This window comes from Tachyglossus aculeatus (genome assembly GCF_015852505.1).
Source record: "Tachyglossus aculeatus isolate mTacAcu1 chromosome 12 unlocalized genomic scaffold, mTacAcu1.pri SUPER_6_unloc_1, whole genome shotgun sequence".
NCBI classification, from domain to species: Eukaryota; Metazoa; Chordata; class Mammalia; order Monotremata; family Tachyglossidae; genus Tachyglossus; species Tachyglossus aculeatus.
This window is the reverse complement of record NW_024044828.1, coordinates 7,833,979-7,858,802: the sequence shown is the minus strand read 5'-3', so window position 1 is coordinate 7,858,802 and position 24,824 is coordinate 7,833,979. Positions and strand designations below refer to the sequence as shown.

Sequence of the window (24,824 nt, the reverse complement as noted above, 5' to 3'; positions counted from 1 at the left end):
TTGTTGTTCTTCATCTTCTTCCTTCTTCCTTCTTCTTCCTTCTTCTTCTTTCCCAGCCTTAGAACAGTGATCGGCACATTTTAAGCGCTTAACAAATACTATTATTATTATTATTATTATTATTATTACAAATCGGCAACATATGGAGGCGGTTCCTACCCCCCAGTCCAGGCTGCTCCCTGTTCTCGGGGTGGTCTTTGGAAGGGAAATCCGGACCCGGGCCCTGTTCCTTTAAAGGCCTAGCGGGTGGGGCGGATGGAGAAGGGGGAGAGAGGCGGAGGGGGCGGGCTAGGAGAGGAAATCACCTGTTCTGCGAGGAGCATGCTCACTGCAGGAGGAGGAAGGGGGCAGGACTGGGCTGGGCATCCTTCGGACCGGCTTCTGCCCGACCTGGGAAAGCAGCAAGGGTGGCGGCGAGCGAGCCTGCAGCATGCCCTAAGGAGGAGAGCAGAGCCTCGCCCCCTGGTAGCCTGGGCAGCGGGGGAGCAGGAGGGGCACCGTCGCCCCCCTGCCCGCTCCTGGGCCCGGGGGGCACCGAGCTATGGGGAACGAGGCGAGCCTGGAGGGCGAAGGGCCGGGCGAGCTGCCCACCCTCCCGGCCGGGCTGGAGGCGGACCTCGGGCAGCTGAGCGAGGACGAGAGGAGGCAGATCGCCGCCGTCATGTCCAGGGCACAGGGGCTGCCCGGCGCCGCCCCGACGGAGCCCCCTCCTCTGCCAAGGCACGCGCGGGGGGCACGGGGAGGGGGCACAAGGGGGCCGGAACTCTCAGCTCCGCGGACACGCGTGGGCCTGCAACCAGACACATTGGCATCCTCGCTGGGAGGGCGAGGCAGGGTGGGGAGGGCGATCATCCAGCGCTTAGAACAGTGCTTCGCACATAGTACGCGCTTAACAAATGCCGTTATTATTATTACTATTATTATTATTACCGTTATTATTGTCTTCCCATCCCGGGGGATGGGGTGGGGAGCAGGGTCTAGCCAGTGGCTCGGGAGCGGGTTGAACGGCTGGCATTTTCGGATGGTCCTGGTGGAGAAGTCCCGTGGGTGGCTGGGGTGATGGACGGCTCCCTTACAGTCAGGGTCCCACCGGTTATGTGATCTGAATAGTCAGGTAGCTTGCCTACGTGTCTCTTTTTCATTTTTTCCCCCTTCTTCTTCTTCTTCTTCTTCCATTCTGGGGCGTTTAGTTGATGCAGGGACTGTCCCCCTTCTAGACTGTGAGCCCACTGTTGGGTAGGGACCGTCTCTATACGTTGCCAACTTGTACTTCCCAAGCGCTTAGTACAGTGCTCTGCACACAGTAAGCGCTCAATAAATACGATTGATTGGACTCCAAATTGGATCCTCAGCCCTCTCCTCCATCCCGGAGGTTCTCCCCGCCCCTGGAGGAAAGGCGCTTTGGGGGTAGAATTATTCATTCATTCCATCGTATTTATTGAGCGATTACTGTGTGCAGAGCACTGTGCTAAGCGCTTGGGTAGTACAAATCGGCAACAGAGACGGCCCTTACCCAACAACGGACTCCCGGTCTAGAAGGGGGGAGGCAGACAATAAAACAAAGCAAGTAGACGGGATTACACCGGGAACCACAGTCCCCAGAATCCCCATCCTCTCGGAAAGGGAGAGTCCATAGGCGTGGGAATTCGCAGCGTTGGCAAAGCATCGGGCCACCTCGGTCGGTTGCCCCAATTGGTCCGTTAAGTCCGGAGCGCCCGGGTGAAACGGGGCCCCTCCATCATCCCAGCGCTTAGAACAGTGCCTCGCACATAGTAAGCGCATAACAAATCCCATCATCATTATTATTCTCCCCAAGACAACACCGCAGGCAGCCCTTGCTACAGCGGTCCACAGAGGCCGGAGGCCTTTATACCGGGATGGGCTCGACCTCTGCCCAGCCTTATTGGAAAAATGGGGGAAAAGAAAAAGAGGAAAAGCTCCAATCCCCCAGTTCGGAGAGGCCTTGGGTCCGTCCATCCTCTCCCATCCGGGCCCTGCGCCGGCCCACTGGGGCAGCCCCTGCCCCTTTAAGGGAGGCAGGGTTGGGCCAATGACAGTGGCACGAATTGGGAGGAGGGGGGTGGGATGCACAAACCGGGGTGGGAATGGGAGAGGAAATCACCTGTTCTGCAAGGAGCATGCTCACTGCGCGAGGAGGAGGAGGAGGGAGGGGGCAGGACCGGCTCGCCTAGCTTAGAGGTTGGCAGCAGCAGCTTGGGAGTGGGGAGGCTCGCTTGATGCCGCCTGACATGGTGGTGGCAATGGTCATCTGCATGTGACCTCCATGCTCTAGGGAGGAGAGCAGAGCCCCCCACCCCCGGTAGCCTGGGCAGTGGTGGGGCAGGAGGGGCACCGAGCCATGGGGAACGAGGCGAGCCTGGAGGGCGAAGGGCCGGGCGAGCTGCCCTCCCTCCCGGCCGGGCTGGAGGCGGACCTCGGGCAGCTGAGCGAGGACGAGAGGAGGCAGATCGCCGCCGTCATGTCCAGGGCACAGGGGCTGCCCGGCGCCGCCCCGACGGAGCCCCCTCCTCTGCCAAGGCACGCGCGGGGGGCACAAGGGGGCTGGGACTCTCAGCTCCGCGGACACGCGTGGGCCTGCAGCCAGCCACATTGGCATCCTCGCTGGGAGGGCGAGGCAGGGTGGGGAGGACTGATGGGTGGTGGGATCATCCGTCTTCCCATCCCAGGGAGGATCCAGTACCTTCTATCCAGTGGATCAGACTCGGGCTGGGTGGCTGGCATTTTCGGAGTGCTCGGATTTATATGGTCCTTATGAATGTTTCAGGGCGGAGGGAGTTGTCTACGATATTGCTGCTCCCTGGAGCCTTTCCATTAATAGAGCGGCTGACGGGTCGTGGATGAATAGTCCTGGGTGTTTGCTTGCTCGCTCTCTCTTCTCTCTCTTCTCTCTCTCTTTCTCTCTCTCTCCCTCTCCCTCTCCCTCCTCTCTCCCTCCTCTCTCCCTCTCCCTCTCCCTCTCTCTCTCTCTCTCACACACACCCACACACACCCACACACACCCACACACACCCACACACACACACACACACACACACACACACACCCACCCTCTCTGGGGGGTTTCAATCGATGAATCGACGGCATTCATTTGGCCCTTACTATGTACCGAGCATGGCACTTAAGCGCTTGGGAAAATCCGCTACAACCGAATGAGTCGACAAGACCCCATCATCATCAATCGTATTTATTGAGTGCTTACTATGTGCAGAGCACTGTACTAAGCGCTTGGGAATTACAAACCCAGCTAATGTTTCACCCGTTAGTCCATAACGCAGCTCGGTAAAGGACTGTAATAGGCGACTGCGAGTCAGTTTGGCGAAAAAGAAAGGGGTGAGGTTTGGGGGGTTGCGTGGCCTGTTCGCCATCCTTCTATTCAATGGCAAATCTAGGAAAGGACAGGAAAATACGCAAAGGGTCTTGGGGAATTGTAACCGTCAAGAGGGCTAGTATCCCTGCATTTGGTTTTTGAAGAAGGTGACAGCTTCATGAATCAAACGCTGAGGTTTTGGGGGTCTTAGAAATTGCGTAGTGGTTTGTTGTTTTTTTGTCCATCCATCCACACACATGAGAATCCCCTTTATGGCTCAGTAACCAGAGCTTAAGAAAATATATATCATGACAGTTATTTCTTGGGCTAACAAGGCGTTTGCGCATTGGGTATGGTGACCTTTTTTTCTCCATTATTGGTATAGAATTACGATCAACATAACTTAAGAAAGCACCAGCTGTAGCTTCTTAACTTTGAGCTTTCCTCTGGTTTCGTCAGGCAATTGAAAGCATTATTTTGGTTTAACAGTAACAGAAACAGTTTTTCTCAACTTTCCCCAGATATCTAGAAAAAAGACAACATAAAAAACTCCATCCACCTGGGTAATATGTGATTAACAATGCGGCTTAACAAGTTTTGTAAAACGTGTTTTAGGCAAATAATAGTCAAACTCTAAGAATTTGTCTGATCAGGTAATGTAATATCTTACAGCTAGTTTGCACCCAGTAAATTTTCATTGTAATGATTTTCTTGCAGAAGTAATGATCATTTGCTTCTTGCGTTGGCCATAAAACCATCAGCAGGCTGTACATTTAACATACAGGGGTGATGGGTTCATTGAATTATCCACACAGTTTTGTCTTTGGCTAAGCACTAGGTAAGGTGAGACCCAAGGCTTTGGATATTAGTATGACTCTTACTGAGTCCTGAGGCACTTCCACAAAGAGACACCACAATTTTCTCCTCAGTTTGATATACTTTTTCAATAGACCATAGATTCACTATAACCACTAGAATTGCTTTATTTTTCCTTACCAATGGCAGAGAAAGGGTGGAAAAAACATGGAAAGGAAGGGTATAGCAGGTGGAAGCTTTGTGGGGAAGGGGGAGCTGCCGGTTACCGATTAACTGTATCTGAACCATGATAACTCGCATAATCCTGTTCCCTCCCCATCTCCTGCATCTCTGCTTGGTCCAAAAGAAGTGTTGGTTATCTATTCTGATCAGTAGTCCTATCTCTGATCATTTTCACCATTTCATCCTTCTACTTATCTTTTAGCTTGGATTGGGGGCTACTTGAAGAAAGCTTTTAGAACAGCTCAGGTATCTCAAATTATGATCAACCGTGAAATCTAGTGCAAGGGGACTAAATCCAAGAAGGACCAGGAGAAAAAGTAAATATTTCCAATTCAGTCATTGTCCCTTTTATCTCTTAACCTAGCAGAAATATCTGTCTGGCATCCAGGTGTCTCTGTCTATGACTTCCTCTACCCTTGTTCCTCTCCTGTCTCCCAGCAACAGTCTTTGACCCTCTCCCTCAGCAGCAGGCTTCACTCTACACTCCTCTTTTAGCTTCAGGTTTTCTGACTCCATTCATCTTCCTCACTTTCTCCTCAGGCTCCTGCTCTCTCCCTCCATGTGTTTTTATCTTCTCTCTTCTCTTCTCTCCTCTCCCCTCTCCCCTCTCTCCTCTCCCCCTCCCCTTCCCTTCCCTTCCCTTCCCTTCCCACCAGTGCACATCACTTTTCAGATTTTGAATGTTCCTCCCACTGAATTTGTTGATAGTTTGTCATTCTCATTATCAAAGCCAGCCCTGACTAACTTGCTATCTTCTTCCCCAAACCTTCAATGGTGAAGAGCTTAACTTATGACATAAACATGTTAAAAGTATCTCAGAGTTTTAGTTGATGGTGCAAGTAATTAATCTTCAGTATGGATGGTGCCTGCTGTTACAGACCAGTTAAATCTTTGGGCAGTTATTTTATTTTAATGCATTCTAGTGGTTGGCTTCATGGTAGAATGGATTTTATAAGGTAGAAAACTAGAAGAATAATATTTAATTATCTCCACCTACTACGTAATATTCTCACAGATAAAATAGTAATATGTATGTTTAGAGGGGAAAGGTTTATTTTTAACTACCTATTGGCCCATGATTCCCAACAGCCCATCATTCCCCCCCCCCCCCCACTATCTATCTATCTATCTGTATTATCACTCTCCTACCTGAGCAGAAAGTCCCTGGGCTTTTTTATGATTGTGAATTATTTTGAAATGATTTAAAATTATTCCAGGTATTGAGATATTAGTTTTGAGCTCAAATGGCACATGATATCATTAATATAAATGCATTTCATTTTAGTGAATGTCAACAGTGTTACTTGATTACAGCTCACCCACATAAGAAAAGCCTGCCCATCACCACAGTCTGTAAAACTCTTCTGAAACAGCAGGGTGACAGGAAGAGAGAGGAATTTATTTTCTTATTGTCCCACCCTCTGCTTGGACATAAACCTCATCGTAATCTCTCTTCTTGGTTTCACCATTCAATGTTCATGTTGGCTTGACTTCTTTCCCCCCCTGCTATGCTCAACAGCAGTGTGCTCACTTGGTCTGATCTGGAAAGGAGTTTTTTTCTCAAAGGAGTTCTCCAGGGGACTCTAAATCCACCCTTGACATCTGTGCCACTAATCCCAGCCCTTCTGGGCTACTAAAAGTGCTTACTACCAATCTTTCACATCCCTTACCCCTCACTCTGTCAAATCTTTCTCTTCTACCTTCAAACCTGCATGTCTTCCCTGTGCACAACCCTATCCAGCTCTGCCCCATTTTTCTGCTCCCACCTAAATTCCTGTAATGAGTTGTTGGCACCCACTATCAATCAATCATATTTATTGAGCCCTATGTGCAGATCATTGAACTAAGCACCTGGGAAAGTAAAATACAGTAGAATTAGCAATCACATTCCCTGCCTATAATAAATATACACACTACTATTTTAAATTCCTGTTCACCCACTCTCTTCTTGACCCACTCCAATCAGACTTTTGTCCCATTCACAACACTGGAACTGCACTCTCTAAGATCAAGTAGGACTAAGACAGTAATCTCCATTGGATTTGGCTATAAAGAGGTCATTGTGACCTTAATCCTCCCTGACTTTCTTGATCTTGACCTTAATCCTCCTCTTGATTGTAAGCTTCCTGTGGGCAGGGAGTATGTCTGCCAACCCTTAGATTGTACTCTCCCAAGAACTTCAGTGTTCTGCAAATAGTAAGCACTCAATCACAATTGATTGATTGACCTCTTGGCTGCCTTTGACCCTGTGGGCCGCTTTGTGACCTTGATTTTGCTGACACAGTACTAACCTGATTCTCCGGCATTTCTGATCACTCCTTCTCATTGGCTCCTCTTCTCCCTCTCATCCCATAATTGAGAGTATCCCAAAAAGGTGTTCTGGGCCCCTTACGCTTCTCCCTCTACAGTCACTCTCTGGGGGTACTTATTTCTTCACATAGTTTCAGCTATCACCTTTTGTGGATGTTTCCCAAATTCACTCCTCCTAGTTCTGACCTTTCATCTAACTCTCAATCCCACATCTTCTCTTTCCTCCAGAACCTCTCCATTTGATGTCCCTCCAGCACCTCAAGGTTAATATATCTAACCCTGAAATATTCATCTTGCAACTTAACTCTCCTTGTACTCCTCCTAACTTTCCTGTCTGTCAGTAGCTCCTGCCATTCTCGCCATCCCAGAAGCATGCAGCTTTGCATCATCCTTGGCACTTTGCTCTCTCTCCTTCAACCCTCACATTCAACCTACTGCCAAATCCTGCCAATTCTTCCTACATTACATCGCCCAGATCTACATTTCTTCTTTCCCAAACTGCTACCACTTTGGAATGAGCTCTTGTGAGATCATGGCTTGATTATTGTATCAACCTCCTCACAGGTCTCCCTGTCTCCAGCCTTTTCCCTTGTTCAGTTTATACTGAACACTGCTTCAAAGATCAGTTTCCTGAATCATTGCTCAGCACAAATCTCTTTGCACGTAAATGCTCCTCTGGCTCTCCACATCGGTCCACATCAAGCAAGAACTTCTTGCAGTTGGCTTCAAATATTTCACCAACTCACCCCATCTTTGGTATCTGCTCTTTCCATCTGTTACTCCCCAACCCACTCTCTTGGTTCCTCCCAAAGTAACTTTCTAACTGAACCTTGTTCGCAACTCTCCTGCCTTGTCCCTGTGCTAATGCTGTTGGAAGCAGCATGGCATATTGGATAGAGCATGGGCCTGGGAGTCAGAAGGTAGTGGGTTCTAATCCCTGTTCTGCCACTTGTCTGCTGTGTGGCCTTGGGCAAGTCATTTCACTTCTCTGTGCCTTGGTTACCTCATCTGTAAAATAGGGATTGAGACTGTGAGCCCCACATGGGACAGGGACTGGGTCCAGTCAGATTTACTTGTATCTACTCCCAGCACTTACTATATAGTGCCTGGCACATAGAAAGCACTTAACAAATACCACAATTATCATTGTTATTATTATTATCCCATCAGTGTGCTACCTTCTCCCTCCCCGATCTAACAGATCAACGCTTGCCACATTCAAATTCCTCCATATGCCCCTCTTCCCAAATGCCCCAATTAATTCTCAACTTCCCAAGCCCCATCAATCATCTCTAGAACTTTTGTACTTAATACTGATCCTGAGGACTTAAGTATATACATTCACTCAATTGTACATTCAGTAATTTATTTTTGTTACTCTTCTGTTTTCCACCTTAGAGAGCTTACTCTCCTTGTAGGCAGATAATATGCTTGTTTTGCATTTCTTGAACGCATGGCACAGTGCATTGCACTCAGTGGACACTCAATAAGTGCTATAACTACTAAGGCAGCTGGTGAATGCCTTCTTCCTTCTTCTTTCCTACTTTTATTTCCCCTTCTCCCATCTCCTCTCTTCCTCTTTGCTTTCTGCCTCCATTCCTTTTCTCCTCTTTCCTGCTCCCTGACTCCTGGTCAGTCAGTCAGTAGTATTTGAGTGCTTACTGTCCTCAACACAATTCTGAGCACTTGGGGGAATATGACAATAAAGTTGATAGACACAATCCCTGACCACAAGAAGCTTGCTTTGTTCTCCTCCCCTATCTTTTCTCATGTTTTGGCTCCATCCTGCCTAAGGCAGTTAGACCAGGATCAAAAATTTAAGATCCATATTTTACTCTTAGGGGCTGCTACAGGGTTGATGGAATGATGGGAATCCAAAGTCCACTCATTTACAAATTCCAATTAGAGATGAATCCAAAAACAATCAACCTGTTGAAAACCTGAATTGTTGAAAGACCCAGTTAGAGCTAAATTTGGATTTAGAGCCAGGGTAAGGTTCAGAGTGGCTGGGGTTGAGATGGGGCATGAGTTGGAATCGAGTCCTGATGATTGGTTTGGATGATTAGATGATTGACAGAAAAAGGTAGAACATGGTAATTCAATTTCTGGCTCCTTTATGACTTTTCATTTTGGTAGAAACTCATTTTTTTGCATAGGTATTGAAGAAATATACAGTTGGGTATGTGAAAATTGTGGTTGAATGACTGCCTTTAAAGTACTTGCTAACAGAAATATAAGACCCCGTATCCTCCAAAACCCTTAATTGGGATTTTACTTTTTAAAATAGCATATTTAGTTATCGTGTTTCTGAAGAGATTTTTTTCCATCTGTGGTTGTAATTGCCCAGAATGTAGTTTCTTGCGGCCTAGTAGATAGAACACTTTTCTGGTACTCAAGACCATGGACTCCATGTCTGACCAACTGCAGATCACTTAACGGACTACTGTCTCAATTTTCCTAAATGACAAATGGGCATAATATCTGCTCTCATCTACTTTCCTGGGAATGTTGCCAAAATAACATGGGATAATTGATGTGAAAATACTTTAATTTTGTGGGAAAAGAGCCATAAGTGTATTATTAGAAAATGTTTTTTGGCCCCATTTAGTAGTTGCACACTCCTTTTTTTTTGTTCTATTTAGAATATTTTATCTATCCATTTTTGTTATGAATCCTCAAAATGCTGAAATGCAGTTTAACTTTGAAAAGTTCTTAATTAGGGCTGTTTCAAAACTTTTTGAAACTATACTATGAGTCTACACTATTCCACTATATATACAAAACATGAGGTTCACAAGCCAGTCTACCAAATAGTAAAATTTAGAATACAATCAACATGATTTTCATTTTTCCATGGTTAGCTTTATTTAATTTGCTGTACTTTCTCATTAGACCTCCAGTGAAAGTGTATAGACCTACACCAAAATTGGAAAGGATTGCATTTTAAATATATATATATATATATATATATATATATATATATATATATATATATATTTAGAATCTGATTAGAATCTGATTAGTTGTTTAGTAATTTTTGGCACAAGGATTCCAGAGCAGAGGGTTATTTAAACCTTGTAAGTATGGCTTTTTAAAAAGTTAATGTGATGCGACACACTGATTTTTTTTTTAACTGAAAAGTGTTTGTAATATAGTTGTTTGGGGTATTTAATGATAGGTTTTTGAAAGCAGAGTACACTTATTCAAAACACAGGTATATTTTAATAAAGAATGCTCGGTAAACCAGGGTGAATGGAGTATCCTCTCACTCTCTGGCTAAAATATTACATATCACCAAAGAAGATATTTTATTACATTCTCAACCTAAAACTTGACTCCAAGGGCAAGATATCATCATGATATCAGGATTGTAGAATCTACTATGAGTAATTAATCAATCATATTTATCAATCATATTCATTGAGCCTTACTATGTTCAGAGCACTGCCTTAAGCACTTGGGAGGATACAACAATATAACAGACACATTTCCGGCCCATAGTGAGCTTAAGGACTAGAGGGGGAGATTAACTTTCATATAAATAAATGAATTATGCATATGTACATGAGTGCAGAGGGGCTGAGGTGGGGGTTGAATAAAAGGAGCAAATCAGGGCAAAACAGAAGGGAGTGGGAGAAAAGGAAATGAGGGATTAGTAGGGGAAGGCCTGTTGAAGGAGATGTGCCTTAAATTAGGCTTTAAAGATCTGGAGGGTAATTGTCTGTCAGACTTGAAGAGGAAGAGTGTTCCAGGCCATAGTCAGGAAGTGATCCAGAGGTCCTTGGTGAGATTGATGAGACTGAGATACATTGAGTAGGTTACAGAGGAGTGAAGTGTGCAGGCTGGATTGTAGGAAGGCAAAAATGTGATTGAGTGCTTTAAACCTGATGATGAAGAATTTCTTGCTTGATGCAGAGGTGGATGGGCAACCACCTGAGGATCTTGAGGAGTCAGGAAACCTGGCCTGAAAGTTTTTGTAGAGCAATGATCTGGGCAGCAGAGTGAAGTATGGACTTGAGTGGGGAGAGACAGGAAGAAGGGAGGTCATCAAGGAGGCTAAAACAGTAATCAAGGCAGGATAGGATAATTGCCTGGGTTACTGTGGTGATACTTTGGATGGAGAGGAAAGGGTGGATTTTAGCCATGTGAAACTTCAGTTGACAGGATTTAGTGATAGATTGAATATGTGGGTTGAATGAGAGAGAAGTCAAGGATAACACCAAGGTATGGGTTATGGGAACAGAAAGGATGGTGCTGTCCACAGTGATGGGAAAGTCGAGGGGAGGGTATGGGTATGAAGATGAGCCCTGTTTTGGACATGTTACGTTTGAGGTGAAGGCAGAATAGCTAAGTATAGTACTATGAGCGGAGTACTATACTAGGTGCTTGGGAGCACGAAATAAAATAAAACAATAATACTCCCAGTTTGCTTATGCTGCAGGTGTAGAATTCTCACAAAAGCCAACATTCGGGAAATGTTGCACTGTAGTACTCAGTGTTCCAACCCCATGCGCCCATGCCAAAATCTTTCCTTCTGACGGTCATGCTGTATTCAAACTGGCTCCAGTGATCAGGCTTGTTCCCTAATTTCCTAACAGCTCTAGCCAAAATGAATAGTGAAACTAGGCATTTTAGCAGAACTGAATGCACCTTGTATTTCAGTGACACAACTAGGAATAGAACTCACATGTCCAGACTCTTACCTTAGGTCTTTCCACCAGATTACGCTTCCAACTCTACACCATGCTGCCATCTAAAAGGTATAGTTCCCGCCTTAAAGTAGTTTGCAATCTAATGGGAGAGTGAACCCTGCCCAGAATACATGCAGTGGGGATGAGGAGAAACACAGATACAATGGATTAAAATAATAATGAGTAATTACTAGGTAAAGAAATGGAATCAGTAGACCAATGCACGTAGATGAGCTGAGGGTGGTTGATGTGATGACATGAACAGAAAGGGAACTAGCATGGCTTAGTGGATAGAGCACAAGCTTGAGAGTCAGAAGGACCTGGGTTCTAATCCCAACTCTGCCATATCTGCTGTGTGACTTTAGGCATGTAGCTCAACTTCTCTGGGCCTCAGTTACCTCATCTGTAAAATGGGGATTAAGAGTCTGAGACCCTTGACAGGGACTGTGTCCAACCTGCTTAACATGTACTCACCGCAGCACTTAGAACAGTGCTTGACACATAGCACTTAACAAGTACCATAATTATTACTATTAAAGGGATTACTCAGGGAATGCTTCCTGGAGGAGATAGCTTTTTAGAGAACTCTGAAGGGAGAAAGGGATGTGGTTCAGAATATTTGAGTGGGAAAGGAGTTTCATCAGTAGGACAGGACATGGTCAATTAGTTGAAGAGAGGAGAGTCAAAAATGAGGTTAACATGGGGGAGTGTCATATGAGAGCAAGGGTTGAAGGAAAGGAGTGTGTAGAAACCTAAGGAGACAGGTGGTGAATGACATGTGTTTTAGGGGATAGAGCACAGACCTGCAAGTTGAAAGTACCTGGGTTCTAATCACGACTTTGCCACATGTCTGCTGTGACCTTGGACAAGTCTCTTCACTTCTCTGTGCTTCAGTTACTACATTTGTAAAGGCTCTCACTCATGTAGGACAGGGACTGTGTCTAAACTGATTACTTTATATCTTCCCTAGTGCTTAGAACATTGGCATATAATAAGCACTTAAGTATCATTATCATTACCTAATTAGGAGTTTCTTTTTTATGTGGAGAAAAATGGGGGTGTCTTTCGAGGCTATTCAGCAAGGGAATGATGAGGGAGGGAAGATGATCTATATCACAGAGGATAAACTGAATTGAAAGGAAGAGACTCTGGAGTCTGGGAGATGAAAAAAGAGGCTCAAGGATTTGGAGCCAGGAGGCTGCTGGCCATAGAGTTGGAAAAGAAGTATAAGTTTTCAGAAATATGAGTGGAAACCAGGAGGATCCAGAAACAGACTGAAGGTGGTAGGGTGAAAGGCAGAGCAGAACCTAAGATGACCCAAAAAGTGTGTGCTTCTGGGATAGGGAGGATGATAATTTTGGCAACTTTGATTAGAAAGTTAGGGGAAGTAGGTTGGGAGAAAGCATGAGGAGCTTGTTTTTTTGCAATGCTGAGTTTAAGGTCCCAGTTGGTCATATAATTCTGTACTTCTAATCCTGGCTATATTTTTTGAAATCTTTTAGTAATTGTGTTTCTGATGTGCAAAAGGCACATGTTGGTCACTGATGAAGTGAAGCAAAAGACTGGACAATTCTCTGGTTGATTTGCTTCATGTAGACAAAACTGTGGTGTGTGGTATACTCTATTAGATACTTGAAGCAGGGAATTAGAAGCTCTGGATTTTAAGAGATCCCTTATCTAATGTTAGAGGTGCTTCCTTGTGTGTAATGTGTAATTTGTTTTTTTTTTAACAAGAAAACCTAGTCTCAAATGTTCCAAACACATTACCAAACACTCCTCATTTAAAGAAGTCATGACTCATTGCATTAATATTTTGATAAGCGACTGCCCAAACAGCCATTAGTAGTGTTTTCCAAGTTTCTAGCATTTCTATTGCTCCATGGATAACAATTAATAACAATTAATCTTCTGTTTAGCAGAACTAGTGAAAAGAATCTAATCACCACCTCTCATCTGTCAAGTACATTTTGAATTAGTTTTGCAGAGATAACTGGTATACTATCGTTCAAATGTAGACTGTCTGTCTCCTCCTCCTCCTCTGGACTGTGAGGTTCTTGCGGGCAGGGAATGTGTCTGTTGTTATATTGTGCTCTCCCAAGTACTTAGTACGGTGCATTGCACACAGTAAGTGCTCAATAAATACAATTGAATGAATGAATGGGCAGAATAAGGGTGATTTGATCAGTCACATTATTAGCATTTATGAAGCTCTTACATTGGCACTGGAGAGAATGCAGGGATATTGATTCAGCCACCATCCCTGGCTATCAGGGGCTCACAATCTGAAAAGAATGACAGGAGACAGAGTGACTTGCCAAAAGGTCATTTAGGAACCAATTCTTTTGCTTTGTGTCCATATTTGAAAGGAGATTTGGACTCACGTAAAATGGAAAGGCTCATTGTATGACAGTCCAGATTATTCCCCGAGGAAAAAAATTGGCTCTGAACTATTTCACACTATAATAGTATCATAAGCATAGCAATCCCTATTTGTGTAATGCCTTTCACCACAACATCAGGGTGCTGTATGTAGTCTTTAACCCATTAATCTTCATAATGCACTTGCAAGAAATAAGCCGCAAAATACTCAGGGTCTAGAAATAGAAACTGAAAGGCAGGTACTAAGTAGATTTAAATTTATAATCTGAATGCCGCCGCTCCCCACCCCCCTTTTCTTTTTCTACTAAAAAAAAATGTGAACAAATTACTGTATTTGTTTTTTCAATAATGATCAATGCCTTTATACCCTATTTTGTGTTGGGGCTTTTCGGTATGGAAATATATCTCCAGAATGAATTCCACAGTTTTAATTTTCTTTCTTCTGTCTCCATTTTCCCCTGCCACCTCAGGAGACCAGAGTTGGATCCCAGCCACCATCCTAAACAACCGGGGAAACCTCCAGATCCTGGCTCCCCGAGACAGCCCAGCCTCAGCAAAAGCAGAACCACAGACACTTTTAAAACAGAACAGAAATCACCCGGCAGGAGCCCCTCAACCATCAGCCTGAGGGAATCTAAATCGAGAACTGATTTGAAGGAAGATCAGAAGACAAGCATGATGCCCAGTTTTCTCACTGAGGGTAACCCCTTAAGTGCTGTCTCCTCAGTTGTAAATAAGTTTAATCCTTTTGATTTAATATCAGACTCTGAAGCATCACAGGAAGATGTCACAAGAAGGCAAAAGGTAGCTCAGAAAGAGCAGGGAAAACCAGAAGGAACTTCAAAGCCCACGTCCCAGCAACCTCAGCAACAATCTCCCAAACCATCACCTAAAATGCAGGGCCCTAGTAAAACCGGACCTCAGCTGGTTGACTCGACTAAATCAGCAGCTCAGCCAGCAGGAAAGAGTCGGCCTCACACTCCGGTGCCAGGGAAGGAAGCTCAAGTACATGGGCAGGGAGCAGCTCCTCAGATGGAACAGGCCAAACAACCCCTTCCGCAGCGGGGACCACCAAGATCTCAGCCCCAGCATCCAGACCTCACAAAACCAGGTCCTGCTAAACCCTCTTCACAGCCACCAGGCCCAACCAAACTGTCGCTTCATCCATCTCCAGGCCCTGTGAAGCTCCCACCCCAGCCATCTCCAGGTCCTGCAAAACCTCCCCCTCATCCGTCACCGGGCCCCACCAAGCCCCCAATTCAGCCGTCACTGGGTCCCACGAAGTCCCTCCATCAGCCATCATCGGCCCCCACCAAGCCCCCACCTCAGCCATCGACGGGCCCTGCGAAGCCGACCCCTCAACTGTCACTAGGCCCTGCAAAACCCTCCCTTCAGCCCTCACCAGGCCCCATGAAGCCCTCCCCTCAGCCATCAGTGGGCCCTGTGAAGCCCACCCCTCAGCAGATAGAGGACCCCACCAAGCCCACCCCTCAGCCATCGCTGGGCCCAGCGAAACCCCCGACTCAGCGGCCTGGAGATCCCACAAAGCCCCCCCCTCAACCATCGCCGGTCCCAGCAAAGCCCCCTTCTCAGCTGTCGGTGGGCCTCCCAAAGCCCCGTCCTGAACTGCTTACAAAACCCTCAAGCCAACAAGTGGGATCTGGAAAACCTCTGCCACCAACGACTACGTCATCCCCGGCTCTGGGACCAGTTGCAGAACTGGGTCCCTCAAAGACCTTCTGTCCCCTTTGCACTACTACCGAGCTGCTGCTGCACACTCCTGAAAAGGCCAACTACAATACTTGCACTCAGTGTCAAACCACAGTCTGCAGCCTCTGTGGATTTAACCCCAGTCCACATATTACAGAGGTGAGGAGTTTTGTTACAACTTAATTACTTGGTTTATTGCCACTGCCATCAGACAGTAAGTGCCGGGCTTTTATGGACATCACAGTCCATACCATATTAATTGACATGATCTCTTAAGACGTTTATCAATCAACTGTATTTGAGTACTTTGCAGAGCACTGTACTAAGCCCTCGGGAGAGTACAATATGACAGCACACTTATTCTCTGATGACAACAATGCTTGTCTTAAAAAAGGAAATGGATATAGACTCAGAAATATCTCTGGTCCTTAGATTGATCACAGCATCAATAAGTCCTTTAGAGGTAGTTTTCAGGGGCCACCTCAGATTTTACTGTTATTTCTCAGTGATTTTCTGGCTCAGAACCACTTTTGAAAAACCAAGGATGGGATGAGTTTGGTCAGAGTTGGTGGTTCCAGTCTGTTGGGATCAGACTGGGGGAAGTCATGTTCAGGCAACTAATGCAGGATGGAGCCACGGTGAATTTTTCACTAGACATTTTGAAGGAGAGCTTTCATGGCTTTGAAGCCAATCATAAATTTTATAGGGAAAGGTCCTTCCTATATGTTGGGGAAAATGATAGTCATAGCACCCTCAAATCAAGCTCATGCTTCCAACTGTATTGTATTCTCCTATGCACTTAATGCAGTCCTTTGACACAGTATGTGCTCGATAAATCCCTTGACTGAAATCCATTTTCTAAGATACTTGTTACTATGTACCAGACACTGTACTAAGTCCCTAGGATAGAGTCAAGATAATCGGATTGGGCACAGTCCCTGTCCCACATTAAACTCACAGTCTAAATTAGAGGGAAGAGAATTTAATCCTCAATGAACAATGAGGTAACTGAGGCTCAAAGAATTGAAGTGACTTGCCTTGGGTCATAAAACATTCAAGTGGCAGAACAGTGATTAGAACCCATGCCCTCTGACTGCAAGGCTTTTCCACTAGGCCATAGTGCCCATAATTTTCACTTTTTTGCTATGTGGTGTTTTATTTAAACCATGAATGTTTTGGGAGCTGGAAAATCTGTATTGCAAGTCTTTGAATAGCATGGGACCAAAGCTGAACATGCTGGTTTGGAGAGGGTGGCTAGCCAAACATTTAGAGGAAACGAGCATTTGGGTATGAGTGGGCAAAGAAGTTTAATTGGGATAGTCACCACTTGGGACATTTGTATGTTTTCAACACTTGCTTAAGACAACCTACAAAAATATAGGGCTGTTCTGGATAAACAAGGAAGTAGAGTCAGCCTGTGTATTAGGGATGTAGGTGGAAATGTAGGCTAACTCAGCTCTGAGCTTCTGGCAGATAGTGATGGAGTCATGAATGTCAAACTGATGGGTATGGAATATGGTATTTAGGGTTTCTATCCTTTTAGGGATACATTTATTTAATTAGAAGAATACAGTCTAAAAGAACATTTGGGCAGATGACTAATTTACAGTGCCAAGTATGGAATTCAGATTGAAGTCTAGCTGGGACGATCTTAAGGCAGACATTTAACGCAATAAAATAGCTGCCAAGTGAGCGAAATCATTTTTAATTTTTAGGCTTTGAAGCATTTTAGAGCCAAGCTTAATGCCCTTTATCTTTCACTACCAATGGAAAGGAAAATAACCATGATGTCTCTCTGGGCCCTCTTTGTCCTGTGCCGCCTTCCTCTTGCTGCTTCAGGTGTAATTCTAGCTTTGCTGCCCCCTGAGAGAAACCAGTTCTGGGTCTGGTTTGGAGTGGCTGGGTTGATAGTGGATGTGCTGCTTATCTCTCTTTTCTGGGTGGAAAAGAATTATCATAGCATAGTGGATAGAGCACAGGCCTGGGAGTCAGAAGGTCATGGGTTTTAATCCCAGCTCCACTGGTTGTCTGCTGTTTGACCTTGGGCAAGTCTCTCTGAGCCTCAGTTCCCTCATCTGTAAAATGGGGGCTGAGACTTTGAGCCCTGCTTGGGACAGGAATTGTGTCCAACCAGACTTGTTTGTATTCACCCAGTGCTTAGTACAGTGCCTGGCACAGAGTCAGTGCTTAGCAAATACCACAGTTGTTATTATTAGAGGTTGGAGAAGAGAAAGCTGGATCCCCAAACTTTGCTTGGAACCACTTTCTGTTAAGTCTGTCCTAAGTTCCATTTCCTCACTTCTGACTTCCTAACAAGGGTGAATCAAAGTTGACTGGGGAAAGAAAAATAATGAAATGTGGTTTTGTATCCCGAATGTCCTGTTTGAAGCTCCTGGAATAGATCATACGTGAATTTTTCTAATAATTATGGTATTTGTATAGCGCTTACTATGTGTCAAGCACTGTTCTAAGTAGGCAGCATTGCCTAGTGGAAAAAGCCTGGAGTTAAGGGTCAAGAGACCCAGGTTCTAAGATGTGGCACTGCCACTTACTGTGTGACTTAACTTCTCTGTGCCTTAGTTTCTTAATCTGTAAAATAGGGTTAAGATACTGGTTCTTAGACTGTGAGCCCCAAGTGGAACAAGGATTGTGTCAAATCAGATGAACTTGTGTGTGGCCCAGCATTTAGCACACTGCTTAACACATAAGAACTTAATACATACCAGCATTATTATTTCTCTTGCACTATTCCTTCTTCCTCTAGACTGAAAGCTTCCTTTGGGAAGGAAACATGTCCACTAACTCTGTAGTGTATTCTCTCAAACGCTTAGTACAGGGCTCTGCACCGTGTTAACATTGACTAAATACCATTCATTGACTTCAGATCTTTAAGAGCAATCAAAAGCATTCCTGGTTGCAATGCTGCTCCTGGGCAAGCTTTTAAAACCAGATTGTGTATGCGGTATTTGGAATAGAAGGGAGTTAGTGAAATCTTTTTGCAGCAGATTTCTGCTTCAAGCCCCAAAGGAACAAATTCCACAGCCAGTGGCCTTTTCCTGTCTTCCTTCTGGCAGTCAGGAGTGACAGACTCTTATTGCCTTATGAAAAGAACAAGCCAAAGTTCCTGTGAGTTGAGACAAATCATCTATCTCATTTTCTCTTTCCTTGGTCACCTAAGTCCTAACACACATGTGCCCACCAGAGAATGTGAAAGCAATTATAAAAATAATTGGTAATGTTCTCACTGAAATTTCATTTTCCATCTGCTGTATGACTAGACTAGATACTTTCTTCTGTGACCTTGTTTTTAATATATAAATAAGCTCATTATGTGCAGGGAATATTCATTCATTCAATTGTATTTATTGAGTGCTTACTGTGTGCAGAGCACTGTACTAAGCACTTGGGAAATACAAGTTGACAACATATAGAGACGGTCCCTACCCAACAACGGGCTCAAGGTCTAGAAGTGGGAGATGGACAACAAAACAAAACATGTAGACACCAACTGTTACATTGTACTCTTCCAAGTGCTTAGTACAGTTCTCTGCATGTAGTTAAATACTCAATAAATATGATTGATCAATTGATTGAACAAAAGTGAGGCTACATAAGTCTTGGGGACTAACAAAGATGTATGAGAATCACTTATCCCTTTGCTTCAGGAAACGGAGCAAGTCCTTCTTATGGACCCAAAGGTCTCTCAAAGCTGGTTTGCCCTGGATTTATCCCTCTAATCTGCCTTTACTAATGCTCAGAAAGCCTCACAACTCTTGGAGTTTCTCTGCCTGTCTGCTTGCATTTGTGGCTTGAAGACAATTAGGCCTTGCAGCTAGTTCTTAGGACAGATAAAGGCAGGAATAAACAGATGCATTTTCTTGCTCCTTTTCAAATTTATGTTTGCTGATTCACCTTTAAAAAAAAAAAAAACCACCCCAAACCCCGAGGAAACTTAGCATTAGAATGCAAATTGAAGTTTTCTCTGTCAGGACTGACTGCAAATTTTCCTGAGAGATATTGAATCTGCCTGAATGTTATTTAAGCAGTTTGTTGTGGGAGTAGGCTGGACCTAGGATGTCAGAGTGGATGACTGAGCAGATGTAGACTGTGAGCCCGCTGTTGGGTATTGGTTATCTCTACCTGTTGCTGAATTGCACTTTCCAAGTGCTTAGTACAGTGCTCTGCACACAGTAAGTGCTCAATAAATACGATTGAATGAATGAATGAATATGGGTGTGTTTTCTGGAACAGTATTGTGGGGAGTTCAAAACACACCTCCCAGTTTTACAAGTCTTTTTACTACTTCCTTCTCAACCCACTAAAAAGTAAAAGTTTACCAGCCTTTTCTTATAGAGATGGTGCCTCAGAAGGAAATGATTTAGAACCCACATTATACCGTCAACTATGTTTCCATTTTGTGCGCAGTATTTCACTTGACTTCACATACCCCACCCCCCTCCTGGTGTCTCTGGCCTGCTGGCCCAAAATTTGTAAATGTGCTAAGCTATTTTAACCTAGCTTGATTTGAGCTGTATTTCTAAGGCATGGCTTTGATGTCTCAAGAGAAAAGAAGAGAGGGTTGGAAGCAGAAGAAACATATGCTTTATGATATGGGAAAGTAGATGGTGTTTTGCATTGCCACAGACCAGAGAGAGTCAGTGTAATATGTAGCAGCATGGCTTAGTAGCAAGAGTACCAGCTTGGGAGTCAGAGGACATGGGTTCTAATTCCAGTTCTGCCACTTGTCTGCTGTGTGACCTTGGAAAAGTCACTTTACTTCTCTGTGCCTCAGTTACCTCATCTGTAAAATGGGGATTAAGATTGTGATCCCCATATGGGGCAGAGACTGTGTCCAACCTGATTACCTTATATCTACCTCAGTGCTTAAAGCAGTGCTTGGCACATAGTAAGTGCTTAACTAATACCATTCATTCATAAAACTGCATTAAGTGCTTTCTGTGTGCAGAGCACTGTACTAAGCACTTGGGAGAGTACAGTACAACAATAATCAATGACATTGCCTCCCCAAAATGAGCTCACAGTCTGGGGAGCTCGGGCAGGGGGGACAAGGAGAGACAGATATCAATACAAATAAATAAAATTACAGATACATATATAAGTAAGTGCTGTGGGGTTTGGGAGTGGGGGAAGAGCAAAGGGAACAAGTCAGGACGATGAAGACAGGAGTGGAAGATGAGGAAAATACTATAATTATTAATGTGTAGAGCAGAATAATAATAATAATATTGTCATTGTACTTGTGAAGTGCTTATTATGTGCCAACCACTGTACTTAATGCTGGGGTAGATACAAGGTAATCAGGTTGTGCACAGTCCCTGACCCAGACAGTGCTCACTGCCTAAGTAGGAGAAAATAATGAAGTCAACAAGCAGTGCTATGGACACATTTTTCACTCTGACAGTGTAATGAAGATCTATCAATAAGTCAAAGATATATATTGAGCTCTTACTGTGTGCAGAGCACTGTGCTTAATGCTTGGGAGAGTACTGTGCTGTAGAATTGATAGAAACAATCTCTGCCCCAAAGGGGAATTCATTTGCTCCCATGGGTACAATTACCATCTCTATGCAGATGATTCCCAAATCTACACATTCTCATCCACTACTAAAAACTGTCAGTTCCACCTTCACAATATAGCTAAAATCCACCTTTCCGCTCTATCCAAACTGCTACCACATTAGTACAATCACTCATCCTATCCTCCATGGATTACTACATCAACCTCCTTGCTGACCTCCAACCTCCTGTCTTTCCCCACTCCAGTTCATACATCACTCTGCTTCCCGGATCATTTTTTGAAAAAAAACATTCAGGACATGTTTCCATTCTTCTCAAAAAAACTTCAGTGGTTGCCCATCCACCTCCACATCAAATAAAAATTCCTCACCACTGGCCTCAAAGCATACAATCAGCTCTCCCCCTCTTACCTCACTTTGCTGTTGTCCTATTACAACCCAGCCCACACATTTTGCTCCTCTACTAACCTTCTCATTGTGTCTCAATCTTCCCATAACCCCTTGTCCATGTCCTAACTCTGGCCTAGAGTGCCCTCTCTCCTCAAATCTGACAGACAATTCCTCTCCCCTCCTTCAAAGCCTTTTTAAAGGTACATCCCCTCCAAGAGGGCTTCCCTAAGCCCTCTTTTCCTTTTCTTCAACTCCCTTTTGCTTTGCCCTGACTTGCTCCCTTGGTTCATTCCCTCTCCCAGCCCCACAGCACTTATGTACATATTTCTAATTTATTTTTTTATATTAATGTCTGTCTCTGGGTTCCTCTAGACTGTAAACTCATTTTGGGCAGAGAATGTGTCTATTGTTGTATTATACTCAAGCACTTAATACAGTGCTCTGCACACAGTAAGCACTCTAAATACTATTGAATGAATGGATATGTATATGAGCTGATGCTTAAATGGAAGGATATGTGAATAGCTGCCTACTATTTAACTCATGTATATCCACAAATCTAAATCAACATGTACTTTTAGAATCTCTTGTCCAGATATTCAGATTTGTATGATATCAAGTAGAGTGTTCATTCTAAACCACAAGACTTATTTGCAGTATGTGAATTTTAGCCAAGGGCTAAATCGACTGGATTGTTTGGTTTATTTTTTCTTGGTCCTGTTGCTTTAGTGCTTATGAGCTTTGACAAGCACACTATTTCATATACAGGCAGAAAAAAGAGGTGTGTGGGGGGCGTCACACTCCTTAGCCTTGAACTCCTGGATATTGTCAGACCAAATCATTATCTGTTTGAACCAAATCAATATTTGCAGCATCCTCAACAGTGACCATAAACCAAAACCTTGCTTGCTGATCCAGTGTGAATATTGGACCCTTAAAATCAGTGGGGGAAGATATTAAGTACAAGGAGCTGGGACAATTCTGGAAAAAAAATTGCATCACTGTTTCTCCACAATATATTTCTACTGTGTTGGGGCCTCAGTTACCCTCCTCTTCCTGTAGAGTGGAGGAACTTGGATGAGGAAATGATTTCAAAATGCAGAAGAGGGGCTCAGGATTTGGAGAATTAGACCTGCGATTAGTCTCACTTTCAACAGACTAGTTAGTAGTCACTCAGCCAAATTCTGTGTGTGTGTGTGTGTGTGTGTGTGTGTGTGTGTGTGTGTTTAATGGCTGGGGGTGGAGGAAAGATATGGGCCTGGAATGCCCTCCCTCTGCCCATCCGCCAAGCTAGCTCTCTTCCTCCCTTCAAGGCCCTGCTGAGAGCTCACCTCCTCCAGGAGGCCTTCCCAGACTGAGCCCCTTCCTTCCTCTCCCCCTCGTCTCCCTCTCCATCCCCCACATCTTACCTCCTTCCCTTCCCCACAGCACCCGTATATATGTATATATATTTGTACATATTTATTACTCTATTTTACTTGTACATATCTATCCTATTTATTTTATTTTGTTAGTATGTTTGGTTTTGTTCTCTGTCTCCCCCTTTTAGACTGTGAGCCCACTGTTGGGTAGGGACTGTCTCTATATGTTGCCAATTTGTACTTCCCAAGCACTTAATACAGTGCTCTGCACATAGTAAGCGCTCAATAAATACGATTGATTGATTGATTGATTTATGTTCGCATCCCTAGAGGGAATAGTATTCCTAGAACATACTTAAGATGTTGTAAACCTGAAAAGGAGGAATAAAAGGTCCTGTATAAAAACTCAAGCAAAGAAAGGTCAGAAGGTAAGCAAGCCTAAAACATAAGGGCAATACCTTAGAGAAGGATAACTATTGGATTACTGAAAGGGTGGATTCTTCAAGGATTTGCAAAATTGAAAGAGTTGGTCTTTTGTATAAAAGTGAGAGTCTTTGAGAGTTATGACTTAAAATGCAGTGGAATGAACCAACAACTGAGGTATCATCCTGTGTAAGAGTGTCAGCTATTTCAATCATTGGTATTAACTGAGCACTTTGTAAAGAGGACTGTTCTATTTGCTTGGGAGAATACAACAGGGTCGGCAGACACATTCCTTATCCATAATGAGTTTACAGTCTAGAGGGTAAGGTTACAGTCTGTTTACGCAGGAGCATTCATATCTTTGTTCAGGTTCCAGTTGACTTTTCTTTTATCATATGAACAGTTCTGTTATTATAGACTTAATGAAAATGAATTTTTTCTGACACCTAAATAGCTTTATAAATAAGTTGGCACCTTATTTATACTCTCCCAAGCTTCTGAAAAGAATCATTGGCTGGGTAAAACAACAGATAGTGGCAATACCGTTAGACTTTCCACCTTATACTTTTTGAAGGGGTTCTGTTGGATAAACAATGCTTTAGGATTATGTTAAAAGCAATATGACAGATCAATATTTGGCGATTCTCATTCTGTGGTGAGCTGAAATCAGTTCAGGGCCAGTGAAGCAACAGAAATTCGTTTGTGGGTTACTAGACCTCTTGGGCTACCAGGAGAGGCCTCTATTCATATACTGTGAGCTGCTTGAGGGAGTAGAGCTGTCTAAATTCTTCCCATACCCCCTTCCATCACCATCATCAATAATATTCATTGAGTGCTAACTATGTGCAGAGCGCTGTACTAAGCACTTGGGAGAGTACAATACAATAGTTTTGGCAGACACATTCCCTCCCAACTTCCCAGAGCTTAATAGAGCACTCTACACGTAATAGCACTTAATAAATACTATTACTACTAATGCTGCTTTAAGAAAAAATACTGAAGGAAAATGGCAAGCAAAATATTGACTAACTAGTAACTTGTTTTAAGTGCTTACTGTGTGCCAGGCACTGTACTAAGCAGTGGGGTAGATACAAGTGTTTAGTACAGTGCTCTGCACACAGTAAGCATTCAATAGATATAATTGAATGAATGAGATAAGCAGTTTGGACACAATCCAGGTCCCATGTGAAGCTCACAGTCTTAGTCCCCATTTTATAAATGAGGTACCTGAATCACAGAGAACTTAAGTGGCTGGCCAAAGCTCACATAGCAGACATGTGGTGCACCCAGAATTAGAACTCAGGTCCTCTGACTCCCAGGACCGTGCTCTTTCCATTAGGTCACCCTGCTTTTCTACCTTTGTTGTGTCCCCCTCTGTCATCAACTGTCTTATTCAGGGGGCAGTAGATATCAATCAATGACATTTATTGAATGTTTGGTCTATTTGGAACAGTTGGAGCATTTGAAAGAATGAGTAGATACCATCCCCATCCTCAAGGAGCTTACAGCTCAGTGGTGGACAAAGATACTCAAACTTCAGTTAGGGGGAAGAACCCAAGTCTGAGGATGTGTATATAAGAGCTACTGGGGTCAGAGGAGTTCCCAAGAGCTTAGATGACTCAGAAGTCCTGGAAAAGTAGGGGTGTGGAGGAGTGTG

The 24,824-nt window shown here is 44.1% G+C and overlaps 1 protein-coding gene across 5 annotated transcripts in view; it reads left to right on the top strand.

Annotated features, from left to right (window-relative positions):
- Positions 1-520: 520 nt before the first annotated feature.
- The window catches only part of PCLO (piccolo presynaptic cytomatrix protein), a 299,418-nt gene continuing 275,114 nt past the window's right edge, over positions 521-24,824 (top strand). For 4 of the 5 annotated variants that reach the window (XM_038741412.1, XM_038741411.1, XM_038741410.1 and 1 more), the window contains exon 1: positions 14,552-15,615. In XM_038741412.1, the coding sequence (XP_038597340.1) occupies positions 14,641-15,615 (975 nt within the window). In that variant the 5' untranslated portion in view covers positions 14,552-14,640. Of the gene's footprint in view, positions 692-2,494; positions 2,539-14,216; positions 15,616-24,824 lie in introns of those variants that run through there. The other variant, XM_038741414.1, reaches the window with a different exon arrangement.